The following is a 14688-nucleotide window of genomic DNA, read 5'->3' as shown; positions in this document are numbered from 1 at the left end:
GCTGGTCCAGTATTAATCCAGCTGTTAATCTCTGCTTACATGGGGGGGGGGTTGGTTGCAGTTGAACTGGGAAACTGTGAGCATCCTAGACCAAGCTAAATCCATAAAGGCTAGAGAATTCCTGGAAGCCTGGCACTCAGACAAATCAGCCATCAACAGGCACACAGAGATAAATAACATCTACACACCATTCAAAAGAGACAGTCAGAAAGCTCAAAGACGACAACACTTTCTGGCTAGCAATCCACACCCACATAAACAGAGATTAACACCAATAGTAACCAACCCAGACAATCAAACAGTATACAACAGTCCAGTCAAAGAACTACAAAGACCACTCCCACCGAAACTGACAGGGCAACCCGCTAGAATGTAAAATGAGAGCAAACCTCGCCCCCTTCTAGCATTGATGTTGTTGCCTAGTTGGGTCATGAGACGTCTGCAAGAAAACCACTAAGCTCAGAGAGCACAGAGGGGCCCACACTCCTCTTCCTCCTCTTCTGTCTCTCCCTTCTAGCACTGAAGATATTACCTAGTTGGGTAATTAGATGTCTGCAAGAAAACCACCAAGCTCAGAGCGTGCCATGGACCCCACAACCGCCCTCTTCTTCCTCCTCCTCTCCACAAACCCCACTCCCTTCTAGCACTGATGACGCTACTTAATTGGGTAATGAGACGTCTGCAAGAAAACCACTAAGCTCAGAGAGTCCCAAGGACCCCACAGTTCAACCCTGAGCTACAAATATTCTCTTCTATTGGTAAACTTACTGTGCTTACATTGCTCTGTAAGTTAGGACTGCTTTTCTTGTTGTTCTAATTTTGTCACTCAGCCTTCCTCAGCACAAAGGCAAAACACAATTGCCCTCTGTGTCGCTCCATAGGAAGCGGTGTGTTTACAGAATTCTTTCATTTCCTTGTCTCTGAGCATTGCAAGAATGGCTTTCTTAGCACGGAAGTGAGAAGGCAGCCAGATATGCATGCAATACATATACAGGACTAGGGGAGACATGATAGCAGGGTTCCAGTATCTCAGGGGCTGCCCCAAAGAAGAGGGAGTCAAGCTATTCTCCAAAGCACCTTCTGAAAGCAGAACAAGAATCAATGGGTGGAAACTCATCAAGGAGAGAAGCAACTTAGAACTAAGGAGAAATTTCCTGACAGTGAGAACAATTCATCAGTGGAACAACTTGCCTCCAGAAGTTGTGAATGCTCCAATTTTTAAGAAGATGCTGGATAACCATTTGTCTGAAGTGATGTAGGGTTTCCTGCCTGAGCAGGGGGTTGGGCTAGAAGACCTCCAAGGTCCCTTCCAACTCTGCTATTCTATTCTGTTCTGTTCTGTTCTGTTCTATTCTAATTTTTTTTTTATTTGATTTAAATGCCGCCCTTCTCCGGAGACTCAGGGAGGCTTACAATGCGTTAAGCAATAGCCTTCATACTTTTGTATATTTATGCAAAGTCAGCTTATTGCCTCCACAAACTGGGTCCTCATTTAACCTACCTTAGAAAGGATGGAAGGCTGAGTCAACCTTGAGCCTGGTGAGATTCGAATTTACAGTAATTGCAGGCAGCTGGTGTTACTTAACAGTGCTTTAGTCTGCTGCACTACCAGGGCTCTTAATTCTATTCTATTCTATTCTATTCTATTCCATTCCATTCCATTCCATTCCATTCCATTCCATTCCATTCCATTCCATTCCATTCCATTCCATTCCATTCCATTCCATTCCATTCTATATTTCTATTTCTATTCTATTCCATTCCAAGGATGCCTCTCACATAGCGGCATGGGGACAGGGGTGCACATCTGCTCACCCCCAAAATTAGGAGCAGATGAGGAGAATCTTAAAAGATATATATACAGTAAATCCAAAGCTATATTCTGCCTTCAGAAATGCATCTCACCAGCTCTTCTTTGCAAGTTGGAGATGACTTTGCAACAGATATTTTTAACTTCCAAAGTGTTCGGAAAAACAGTCCTGCCTTCCTGACTACGGGATTCTTTTGAGCAGGGAGCTTAGTAACCACAAAATAAATGTTAGCAGCTCCGAGTGGGCCGTTTTAGGTTTCTGGCCAAGCTTTTGCAGGCCGTTTCACTTTCTACCAAAGCAACCTTTCGGAGGAGAGATCTGCAACCTGGGCAACTTTTTAAGAACTTTGTGGACTTCAACTCCCAGAATTCCACGGCTGCTCATGCTGGGGAATTCTGGGAGCTGGAAGTCCACAAGTTGCCAAGGTTGGACAGCTCTGATTTAGAAGATGATTTAGAAGAAGGTTGAGGTTGAGGTTGAGTTAAGGTTGAGGTTGAGGTTGAGGTTGAGGTTGAGTTAAGGTTAAGCTTAAGTTAAGGCTAAGGTTAAATTAAGGTTAAAGTTAAGATTGAGCCTCTGAGTTAAGGTAAGTTAAATAAAAGTAAAGTAGTAAGGTAAAGGTAAAAGTAAAGGTTCCCCTCGCACATACATGCTAGTCGTTCCTGACTCTAGGGGGCGGTGCTCATCTCCGTTTCAAAGCCGAAGAGCCAGCGCTGTCCGAAGACGTCTCCGTGGTCATGTGGCTGGCATGACTCAACGCCAAAGGCGCACGGAACACTGTTAGCTTCCCACCAAAGGTGGTCCCTATTTTTCTACTTGCATTTTTTACCTGCTTTCGAACTGCTAGGTTGGCAGAAGCTGGGACAAGTCATGGGAGCTCACCCCGTTACGCGGCACTGGGGATTTGAACCGCTGAACTACCGACCCTTTCAATCGACAAGCTCAGCGTCTTCGCCACTGAGCTACCGCGTCCCATTAAAGTAGTAAGGTAAAGTTAAAAAAAAACAAACAACTATGTAATTGCATATGTGAGTTAAATCGCAGAGGTGTCCTCCCCCCAGAGGGTTCTTTCTCCCCATAGAACCTTTTTCCTTGACAAGAATCTGCGAGGTCAGGAAGGACTCCGAGAAGACCACGGACCCCAGGCAGCCTCTTCCGGCAAGCAGGTCAGGGATGTCGTACACAGCCATGGTCACCTGTAGCAAAGCAGGAGGAAAGCGTTGTAAACCGGACGGGACTCCTAGGCCTACGACCACCACGGAGCCCAAACTTTCTGTGAGACAGTTGCTAAGTGAGTTTTGCCCCCGTTTATGACCTTATTGGCCACAGCTGTTAAGTGAACGACTGCAGTTCTTACAATTAGTCACACTGATTGTTAATTGAATCTGGCTTCCCCACTGACTTCGCTTGTCAGAAGGTCAGAGGTCGGTAAAATAAGGACCCAGATTGTTGGGGGCAAGATTCTGACACTGTACGCTTAGAGAAGGCTGTAAAGCACTGTAAAGTGGCATATAAGTCTAAGTGCTATTGCTATTTTCTTTCCTTCCTTCCTTCCTTCCTTCCTTCCTTCCTTCCTTCCTTCCTTCCTTCCTTCCTTCCTTCCTTCCCTCCCTCCCTCCCTCCCTCCCAGTCTTAGAATGCAGTATTGCAGGCAAACTCTGCCCACTGCCAGCAGTTCGATCCTGACCGGCTCAAGGTTGACTCAGCCTTCCATCCTTCTGAGGTGGGTAAAATGAGGACCCAGATTGTTGGGGGGCAAGAGGCTGACTCTTTAAACCACTTAGAGAGGGCTGTAAAAGCACTGTAAAGCGGTATATAAGTCTAAGTGCTATTGCTATCAAATGCATCTACCTTTCCACAAAATGAAAACACAAGACACACAGGAAAACCTCAGCTGGTTTTATATAGAGGTAATCCTCAACTTAAGGACAACAATTGAACACCAAAATTTTCGTTGCTAAGCTGAGCAAGGAAGTTGTTCAGTGAGTTTTGCCCCATTTTACGACCTTTCTTGTCACCGTTGCTAAGTGAATCACTGCAGCGGTTAACTTAGTAACAAGGCTGTTAAGTGAATTGGGCTTCTGCCATTGTCCAAGGTTCTAATGATGAGGTCTTCAAACTTGGCAGCTTTAAGACTCGTGGACTTCAACTCCCAGAATTCTCCAGCCAACTGGCTGGAGAATTCTGGGAGTTGAAGTCCACGAGTCTTAAAGCTGCCAAGTTTGGGGACCCCTGTTCTAATGCAAAGTGTCCTCTCTCGGCTTACTCCAATGTAAGTAATTCTGCAGCACGGAGAAAAATACTCACCGTTTTAACCAAGTACAGGCTGTCCTTGTTATCCACTGGAATAATTCTGTAGGGAGGAAAAATAAGATTTTAGGAGGCTTTTGTTGCAGCGCGTGGCCCGTCTCAAACATTCAACTCCGATAGCATCAGTTGGGAAGAAATAAAGGGAAAAAAAATCCTTCAGCATTGGAAAAGAGAATATTTTTCTTCAAATTTCCTTACAGAGAATGAATTCTTCATCACCCCAAAAGACTCGCTTTGTCTAAGAAGTGACAGTGAGTAGTTACAATAGCGGCCAAAATTGTGGAAACCTTTTGGGAAAAGTGTATTTTTGAGGTTTGATGGCTAATAACACCACTTTTTTTTTTCTTTTTTGGAGTTTCACGATAATCCTATTCCACTGCTGGAATGGCCTGAGAAGAGCCCAGACCTTCACCCAATGGAAAATCTATGGAGCCGACTAAAGAAATTTGTTAGTCAGAAGCAACCCAGCAATAAAACCCAGTTAACAGAAGCCATCCTTCAATCTTGGTTTCACATTAGAACAGCTGCAGAACTAAAAGACTTGGTTCACTCCATGGGAAGACGTTGTAAAGCTGTAATTCATGCTAAAGGTTACCCAACTAAGTATTCACTGACATGAGGATAATTTTTGTATACTTCATTTTTTCTATGGTGATCATTTTTGTGTATCTCGTTTTTTCTATATGTTTCACTTTTCTTCTTTATACTGTAACTGCTATTCTAATAGCAAATCCTTCATAAAAGTTATTGCATTACATTCTTGATTAAATTATCTTTCCATTGATATATAACTTTATGGTATTGCTCCAAAAAAAAAGTGGTTATTAAGCTAGTTTTAGAAAATACACTTTTCTCAAAAGGTTTCCACAATTTTCCCCACTACTGTATATTTTTGGCAAAAGCTACTTTAATAAAGACTCCTGCCAAATGGCGATCAAATCACCCTGGGATGTTGCAACTGTCGTTAAGTCCATGCCAGTTGCCAAGTGCCCAAATTTTGATAATGTGGATTTGTAGGATGCTGCGATAGTCCTAAGGGCAAGGAGAGGTCGTAAGTCATTTTTTCAGTGCTACTGTCTTTCTTTCTTTTTTAAAAAAAAAGTTTTTTATTTTTTAGACAAACAAACATTTCATAAATCAGTCATTCCTTCCATGCGACATCTCAGTGTTGTCTCCAAAATTTCTTTTTGTTGTTTCTTCGATCTTCATTCTCGCCAAGTCCATTACACAATTCTTCACAATATTCTAATTGTAGCATTTTTATACATAACTATTAATTTACTTATTTGTATCTCTTCTCTAACCAATGGTAAAATTGATTCCATATCTTAAAAAGTATTCTGAATCCTCTCTTTCTTTAAACATCAAAGTTAAATCTATTCATTTCTGCACAATCTAAATTTTTTTTAATTACTTCTCCTTCCAAAGCAGTATTTTCTCTGCTTTCCAGTTTTGTGCATAAACAATCCTTGCAGCTGTTATTACATGTATAATCAAATAGGTATTTTCTTTACTAATTTTCTCTGGGAGACTACGGTAACTTTCAACGGTCACTAAACGAATGGTTGTAAATTGAGAACTGCCTTTAAAATCTAATTTTGGTCTTCTTATGGATTTGCTATCGGTCCTTTGAGTTTGTCCAGGCAAGAAGCACCAAGTGTAAGTATTAACTCCACCTTTATTGTGAGGTTACGGTCACAAAATCTTGTTCAGTCTGAAAACATTGTTCTCCTTTATTTTTATTTATTGATTTGTATCCCATCATCGTCATTATTATTTTTACAAATAACTCAAGGCGGTGAACATATCCAACCCATCTTCCTACACATATTTTCCACACAACAACAACCCTGTGAGGTGTGTTGGGCTGAGAGGAAGAGACCGGTCTCAAATCACTCAATCAACTTTAATGACTAAGGTGGGACTAGAACTCACTGTCTCCTGGTGATTGTCCCAAAGTCACCCAGCTGTCTATGATGCCTAAAGCGGGACTAGAACTCATCGTCTCCTGATCATTGGCCCAAAGTCATCCAACTAGCTATCATGCCTATGGGGGAACTAGAACTCTCCATCTCCTGGTGATTGGTCTGAATTACCTAGTTTTCATGCCAAAGGCGGGACTAGGACTCACCATCCCCTGGTGATTGACCCAAAATCACCCAATTGGCTTTCACGCCTAAGGCGGGACTAGAACTCACCGTCTCCCGTTTTTTGCTTTCCAGAAAACTAGGAAGGGTCCTTTCTGATGCTTCCCCACTTCTCTTTTTCTTTCTGTGGGTTGGGAACCCTAACCCTTTTTCGTGGCATTCGCCTGGGTCTGCAGCTCTCCCTTCTGTCCCCCCCCAAGGTCATTCTCATTCCCACAGACCACAAGCAGGAATGGGATTCAGCTGGTTCAGGTAAACCGGATGTAAGTGCAGGGCCCACACGGAGGTGAAAAACGGGCCTACCGGAAGTCCCGGAAATCCGGAAATGGCGCCGCGTTTCTGGCCTCCGGAGCCCGGGGGAGGCCGTTTTCACCCTCCCGGAGGCTTGAGGAAAGCCTCCAGACTAGGCCACGCCCCCATGGCCACGCCCCCCCCCAGCAACCAGGCAGAGAACTGGTTGCTAAAATTTTTCAATCCCACCCCTGACCACGAGAGGTGCTTTCTGGATCTGCACTACCTTAAAGGGCTGTTGTGGGTTCTCAGCCCACAAGACAAGCTTCCAACTGACACAGCTTCCATCTCTTCATTCTGTGTGTCTTTCCCTCCCAGCTCTTTCTTTCCTGGGCTCTTTTGTCTTCCCTCATGCATTATGGAACGCAACAGGTGTTATTGGCAAGGTGCTCCGTTCAAATGAGAGGCGGCCAGGGTCAAAAATGCTGCCCCCCCTCCCCAAATCGGCACAAGCAGCCGAAAGAGATGGTACAACGTGGCCTCCAGCGATCTGGATCTTCGTGGAGAGAATATTAAATATTATCTTATACTGGAATGGGAGCCCAGCAAAACTCCGCCTGCCTCACTGGCTGTTGGCTTTTTGCCTCTCGAGGATCCGGGTTGGCAAACGGCCAGATTATGCAGGAAAATAAAATGTTATTTGTGATGCCTTCATTTTCGATTAAGCCATCCTTATTTTGAAATTTCTATAACGGTTCAGCATAATTACGCTGGAATTTAAACAGTGTATTATTCTCTTGTTTCTGCGAAAGCCGGTTTGGTCTAGTGGCTGAGATGCGGGCCTAGAAACCGGGAGATTATGAATTCTAGTTCTGCCTTGGGTATGAAAGCCAGTTGGGTGACTTTGGGCCAATTACCAGGAGATGGTGAATTCTAGTCCTGCCTTAGGCATGAAAGCCAGTTGGGTGACTATGAGCCAATCACCAGGAGACGGGGAGTTCTAGTCCTGCCTTGGGCATGAAAGCCAGCTGGGTGACAATGGGCCAATTACCAGGAGATGGTGAATTCTAGTCCTGCCTTAGGCATGAAAGCCAGTTGGGTGACTATGAGCCAATCACCAGGAGACGGGGAGTTCTAGTCCTGCCTTGGGCATGAAAGCCAGCTGGGTGACAATGGGCCAATTACCAGGAGATGGTGAGTTCTAGTCCTGCCTTAGGTACGAAAGCTATGCTGGTTCCTCTTTCTGAGCCCAACCCACCTCAGGGAGTTGTTGCCGTGGGGAAAAAGAGGAGGCAGGTAAGTTTAAGATATATAAAACCGGAGAGATAAAAATCTAATAATCATAACAGCAAGAAACACAGCCAGAGGCCATCACGTCAATCAAACGTCAAAGCAAAAGGATTGTCTTCTCAAGAGAAGGAAATTGCTCACCTCCCATGGTTGTTCACAGCTTGAATCCAGAAATCTATCTTGGTGCTGTACGAAAGAGTTTTTTTTTTTTTTAAAAAAAGAGGAAGATAAATTTATTCATTCATTCATTCATTCATTCATTTTCATTCATTCATTCATTCATTCATTCGATTTATATATGCCACCCTTCTCCGGAGACTCAGGGCGGCTTACAATGCGTTAAGCAAGAGCCTTCATACTTTTGTATATACCTGTTTAGTTGGGCTTTCGGCCCCCCCAAGCGGTGTTCTTTTTTTATACAAAGTCAGCTTATTGCCCCCACAATCCGGGTCCTCATTTTACCTACCTCGGAAGGATGGAAGGCTGAGTCAACCTTGAGCCTGGAGAGATTTGAACTTGCAGTAATTGCAGGCAGCTGGTGCTACTTAACAGCACTTTAGTCTGCTGCGCCACCAAGGCTCTTATTTTATTTACTATTTAAATGAAACGCTGAAGTTAACCAGATTCTCCGGTTACGCTAAACGTCATGTTGTACAGGCCAATCTGAGGAACAATTGAGGCCAAAATTTGTGTCGCTAAGTGGAGCAGCTACTCAGTGAGTTTTGCAACGTTCCTTGCCGCAATTTTTAAAGGAATCCTTGCAGTTAAGTTAGTCACATGGCCGTTAAAAGAATCAGGAATCACCCTATTGATCCTGCCCGTCATAAGGTCGTAAGACGGGATGGCGTGACCTCGAGAAACTGCAACCGTCACAAATACATGCCAGTTGCCAAGCGTTTAAATTTTGATCACATGATCACGGGAGAATGCTGCTAAGGTTGTAAGTGTGAAAAGCAATCCTAAATCACTGTTTTCGCTAACTTTGTAACGTCAAGTGGCCACTAAACAAACGGCCGTAAGCTGAGGACTACCTGGAGTGTAGAGAATGCAAATGGGGGTATATGCATAATTTTGTATTTATTTATTTATTTTGTCATGTTTACGTAGGGTACATTGAGAGCGGGACTTCCAACGAAATTTCATTTTAATGTATGCCGATTAGGGTGCATTCAAAGTGACAATAAAGTTTAATTTTAAATCTTCTAAGCCTCTAAGAACTAAGGGAGAGTCATTCCGTGTTTTCAAAAATCAGCCCCACGTGAAACGATCCGTTATACAATCCCAGTTTGAATAAAAATACGTAGAACAGGGGTGTCAAACTCAAGGACCGCAAGGTGCTTAGATCTGGTCCACGCGGCCACCCTGAGATCTATTTTTTGCTGGTGGAGGGTTGCAGGCAGAGGAGGGTCTCACCAGGTTCTGACCAGTTCTGGAGAACCAGTAGTGGAAATCTTGAGTAGTTCGGAGAACCGGTAGTAAAAATTATGACTGGCCCCGCCCCCATCTATTCTCTGCCTCCCGAGTCCCAGCGGATCGGGAGGAAATGGGGATTTTACAGTATCCTTCCCCTGGAGTGGGGTGGGAATGGAGATTTTGCAATATCCTTCCCCTGGAGTGGGGTGGGAATGGAGATTTTGCAATATCCTTCCCCTGGAGTGGGGTGGGAATGGAGATTTTGCAATATCCTTCCCCTGGAGTAGGGACGGAATGGGGATTTTGCAATATCCTTCCCCTGGAGTGGGGAGGAAATGGGGATTTTACAGTATCCTTCCCCTGGAGTGGGGAGGGAATGGGGATTTTACAGTATCCTTCCCCTGGAGTGGGGAGGGAATGGAGATTTTACAGTATCCTTTCCCTGGAGTGGGGAGGGAATGGAGATTTTGCAGTATCCTTTCCCTGGAGTGGGGTTGGAATGGAGATTTTACAGTATCCTTCTCCAGCCACGCCCACCAAGCCACGCCGACCAAGCCATGCCACACCCACAGAACCAGTCGTAAAAAAAATTTGAAACCCACCACTGGTTTCAGGAGGCCATCGTGGATAAAAACGGAATCCGGGAGGGCCACGCGCGGCCTCCCCGAGTTCTGTTTTTGCTGGCAGAGGGCTGCAAGGGGCCTTCGCGGCTCAAAACAGAGCCTCGATGAGTGACGTCGAGCTGGCCACACCCACCCTGGCCATGCCCCGCCCCCCCAGCCCCCGAGGTCAAACACAACCCTGATGCGGCCCACAATGAAATTGAGTTGGACACCCCTGGCTTAAAACAACGAAAGAGAGAGAGCGAGAGAGAGAGAGAGAGAGAGAGAGAGAGAGAGAGAGAGAGAGAGAGAGAGAGAGAGAGACGTACCGTAGCGGAGTTTTAAAGCATGACAGTTGAAAGGCCTCAAGCATATTGAAAAAGACTTTCTCCGCTACTTCTTTCGCCTGTCAAGAGAAAGGATGGGGTGGGGGAGAAACAATCAAATGCGATCAACCATATTCTTAATTTTTAAAACCAAGGATAAATAATGCTAGTCCTTGACTTATGACCGTTCCTTTATTGACCGTTCGAAGTTACAACGGCACTGAAAAAAAGTGACCATTTTTCACACAGATGATCGAAATTCAGACGTTTGGCCACCGACTCGTATTTATGACGGTTGCGGTGTCCCGGAGGTCACGCGATTCCCTTTGGCGACCTTCTGACACGCAAAGCAAGAAGCCTTGGTGGCGCAGCGGACTAAAAACTGCTGTTAAAGTAGCACTTAGCTGCCAGCTGCCTGCAATGACTGCGAGTTCGAATCTCACCAGGCTCAAGGTTGACTCAGTCTTCCGTCCTTTCGAGGTAGGAAAAATGAGGACCCGGATTGTGGGGGCAATAAGCTGACTTTGTATTAAAAAAAAAAAGAACACCGCTTGTGGGGGGGGCCGAAAGCCCTACTAAGCAGGTATATACAAAAGTATGAAGGCTATTGCTTAACGCATTGTAAGCCGCTCTGAGTCTCCGGAGAAGGGCGGCATATTAATCGAACCAATAAATAAATTATATATATATATAATATATCTCCATCCATCCTATCTATCTATCCATCCATCCATCCATCCATCCATCCATCCATCCATCCATCCATCTATCTCTATCCATCTATCTATCTGTCTGTCCGTCTGTCCATCCATCCATCCATCCTATTTATCTATCTACCTACCTACCTACCTATCTCATCTCTATCTATCTATCTATCCATCCATCCATCCATCCATCCATCCATCCATCCATCCGTCTAGCTATCTTTCATCTATTTATCTATCTCATCTATTTATCTATCTTTATCAATTTATCTATATCTATATCTATCTATCTATCTATTTATAGATAGCTGCCTGCAATTACTGCGAGTTCGAATCTCACCAGGCTCAAGGTTGACTCAGCCTTCCATCCTTTCGAGGTAGGTAAAATGAGGACCCGGATGGTGGGGGCAATAAGCTGACTTTCTATAAAAAAGAACACCGCTTGGAGGAGGGGGCCGAAAGCCCTACTAAGCAGGTATATACAAAAGTATGAAGGCTATTGCTTAACACATTGTAAGCTGCCCTGAGTCTCCGGAGAAGGGCGGCATATAAATCGAACCAATAAATAAATAAATAAATAAATAAATAAATAAATAAATAAATAAATAAATAAATAAATAAATAAATAAATAAATAAATAAATAAATAAATAAATAAATAAATAAATAAATAAATAAATAAATAAATAAATAAAGTGGGGGAGCCTGATCCGCTTAACAACCCTGTGACTGGGTTAAGAACGGCAGGGATTTACTGAACCACTGTGGCGAGAAAAGTCGCGAAACGGGGCAGCGCTTGCTGAGCAACTGTCTTTCCTCAGCAATGGAAATTTGGGGCTCAATTGTGGTCGTAAGTCGAGGACTAACTGTACACGCTGAAGAGAGAATAGGGCAACCTGTGGCCGTGGTTGGCAACACAGTGTAAAGCTGAACGAGGGAGATCCAGAGATCTTGGCTTCAATGAATAAACACTGTATTTTTCAGAATATAAAATGCACCTTAGTTTTTGGGGAGGAAAATAGAGGGGGGTGGGATTCTGCCTGTATTCATCTGGCTAGTCCAGGGGTCAGCAACCTGTGGCTCTTTCACCCCTCTGCTGCAGCTCCGTCACTCAAAATATGCGTCACAACCGCCAATGTGCGACACCCACCGACACGTGATTTGTTGAGTTTTTCAACCCCGGGTAGGCCAACCATGGATAAATCCAAGAAAAGAAAAGTTTCAGAAGAAAACAAGAATGTTTAATTCAACTACATACGCTAGCTCAAGAAATAGTCAGGCACCGGAAGGGTTTTGTGGCTCCCGGTGTTTTTTTTTCTGTAGGAAACGGGTCCAAATGGCTCTTTGAGTGTTTAAGGTTGCAGACCTCTGTGCTAGTCCTTAGCCTGGTCAGCTTCAGCACATTAGTTCGCTCGCTGGTTTTGAGGTTGGGGCTGGTTGAGGCTAAAAAACAGCTTCTAAAGCACAGGTGATCGTCAGAGGGAGCAGCAATTAGAAAAGCAGGCAAAGCACGGAAGATCGCTTCGCTCGTGTTGGGGCTGAAAAACAGCTTCTAAAGCACAGCTAATCGTCGGAGGGAGCAGAAATTAGAAAAACAGGCAAAGCACGGAAGATCGCTTCGCTCGTGTTGGGGCTGAAAAACAGCTTCTAAAGCACAGCTGATCGTCGGAGGGAGCAGAAATTAGAAAAGCAGGCAAAGCACGGAAGATCGCTTCGCTCGTGTTGGGGCTAAAAAACAGCTTCTAAAGCACAGCTGATCATCGGAGGGAGCAGAAATTAGAAAAGCAGGCAAAGCACGGAAGATCGCTTCGCTCGTGTTGGGGCTGAAAAACAGCTTCAAAAGCACAGCTGATCTTCAGAGGGAGCTCCAGTGACTAAAGCAGGCGAAGCGCGGAAGGGGTAAAAGAAGGCAGCAACTGTTCTGGGTAGCCAAACGTTCAGCAATTGGAGGCTGAAAACACAACGCACAAAGCCCAAAAACACAAGCCATTGTCGGTGGCAATCTCTGCAGCCAGGAAAAGGATGGGAGGAGGCCGAAGGGTAGGGGCCGGCGTGTGGGCGGGGCTACATTCGGAGTATAAGACGCACCCAAAGTTCCAGCCTCTTTTTAGAAGGGGAAAAAAGTGTGTCCGAAAAATATGGTAAGTTAGATCCAGAATTATAATTTCTTATACACAAGCACACCAGATAAGGGCATGAAGGAGGTTGTATAATTCAGGTAGTCCTTGACTTATGACCACATTTGGGAGAGGGAATTTCTTTTGTTAAGCTAGATGGTTGTTAAGTGAATCAGGCCTGATTTTACCACCTTTTTTTTGGCCACGATTGTTAAGTAAATCAGTGCCGTCTCTAAGTGAATCATGCCATTGTTAAGTGCAACTATACTTGCCAGAAGGTCGCAAAAGGGGATCACGTGACCCTGAGACACTGCATTGGTCATAAATACAAGCTAATTGCCAAGCATGTGAAATTTTGAATCACACGACCATGAGAACGCTGAAATGGTCGTTAAGAGTGAAAAACGGTCCTAAGTCACTTTTTTCAGGGGCCGTTGTAACTTTGAATGGTCACTAAGTGATTGGTTGTTAAGTTGAGGAAGGAAGTACGTACCTTTGTAACGTGCGACGTTTTGGAGAAAGTGTCTATACCAGCCAGGACAGCCTCCACCACAGCAAAATAGATCTGAGATAAGAGTTTGCTTAAAAAGAAAAAAAGAAATGCAATATGAATGATGAAGATTCATTAAGATTTTTAACTTCACACAATCCAAAATTCCTTTACAGGACAGAGTCACACAATGATAGTTTTTTGTTTTATTTTTTAAAGAAAAGACCTTGAAGGAAGAACAGATAATCGTTGTCATTTATGGATTTCAAGATTAGAAAGGTGAAGTTTGTAGAAAGAAGGAAATTGATGTAACTTTGGAGAGGTAAAGTAGATAAAATATAAATATAATTATAATTGCCATCAGAAAGTTTGGAAGCCTTCCCTTCCCTTTTTCCCCTACCCTTCCCTTCCCTTCCATTTCCTTTCTTCCCTTCCCATCCCTTTCTTCCTTTCCCTTCCCTTCCCTTCCCTTTCTTTTCTTCCTTTCCTTTCCCTTCCCTTTCTTCCCTTCCCATCCCTTTCTTCCTTTCCCATCTTTCTTTCCTTCCCATCCCTTTCTTCCTTTCCCTTCCCTTTCTTTTCTTCCCATCCCTTTCTTCCTTTCTTTTCTTCCCATCCTTTCTTCCTTTCCTTTCCTTTCTTCCCTTCCCATCCCTTTCTTCCTTTCCCATCTTTCTTTCCTTCACATCCCTTTCTTCCTTTCCCTTCCCTTTCTTTTCTTCCCATCCCTTTCTTCCTTTCTTTTCTTCCCATCCTTTCTTCCTTTCCTTTCCTTTCTTCCCTTCCCATCCCTTTCTTCCTTTCCCATCTTTCTTTCCTTCACATCCCTTTCTTCCCTTCCCATCCCTTTCTTCCCTTCCCATCCCGTTCTTCCTTTCCCATCTTTCTTTCCTTCACATCCCTTTCTTCCTTTCCCTTCCCTTTCTTTTCTTCCCATCCTTTTCTTCCTTTCTTTTCTTCCCATCCTTTCTTCCTTTCCTTTCCTTTCCTCCCTTTCTTCCCTTCCCATCCCTTTCTTCCTTTCCCATCTTTCTTTCCTTCACATCCCTTTCTTCCTTTCCCTTCCCTTTCTTTTCTTCCCATCCTTTTCTTCCTTTCTTTTCTTCCCATCCTTTCTTCCTTTCCTTTCCTTTCCTCCCTTTCTTCCCTTCCCTTCCCTTTCTTCCCTTCCCTTCTTTTCCTTTCCTTTCCCCCTTGTTCCTATTTCTATTTTCTTTCTTATTCACTATTCTTTATTCTCTTCATTTC

At 44.2% G+C, this 14688-nt stretch overlaps 1 protein-coding gene across 1 annotated transcript in view; it reads right to left on the bottom strand.

Annotated features, from left to right (window-relative positions):
* Window positions 1–14688, bottom strand: part of DNAAF9 (dynein axonemal assembly factor 9) — a 109717-nt gene that overhangs the window by 49741 nt on the left and 45288 nt on the right. Inside the window, exons 13-17 of the mRNA XM_087874808.1 lie at window positions 13444–13531; window positions 10134–10210; window positions 7931–7975; window positions 4119–4164; window positions 2896–3007 (exon numbers count right to left, since the gene is read on the bottom strand). Of these exons, the coding sequence (XP_087730934.1) occupies window positions 2896–3007; window positions 4119–4164; window positions 7931–7975; window positions 10134–10210; window positions 13444–13531 (368 nt within the window). The remainder of the gene's footprint in view (window positions 1–2895; window positions 3008–4118; window positions 4165–7930; window positions 7976–10133; window positions 10211–13443; window positions 13532–14688) is intronic.

This window comes from Pantherophis guttatus, chromosome 8, assembly GCF_059756535.1.
Source record: "Pantherophis guttatus breed Tessera chromosome 8, ASM5975653v1, whole genome shotgun sequence".
NCBI classification, from domain to species: Eukaryota; Metazoa; Chordata; class Lepidosauria; order Squamata; family Colubridae; genus Pantherophis; species Pantherophis guttatus.
The sequence above is the reverse complement of the archived record's forward strand: the minus strand, read 5'-3'. Positions and strand labels throughout refer to the sequence as shown.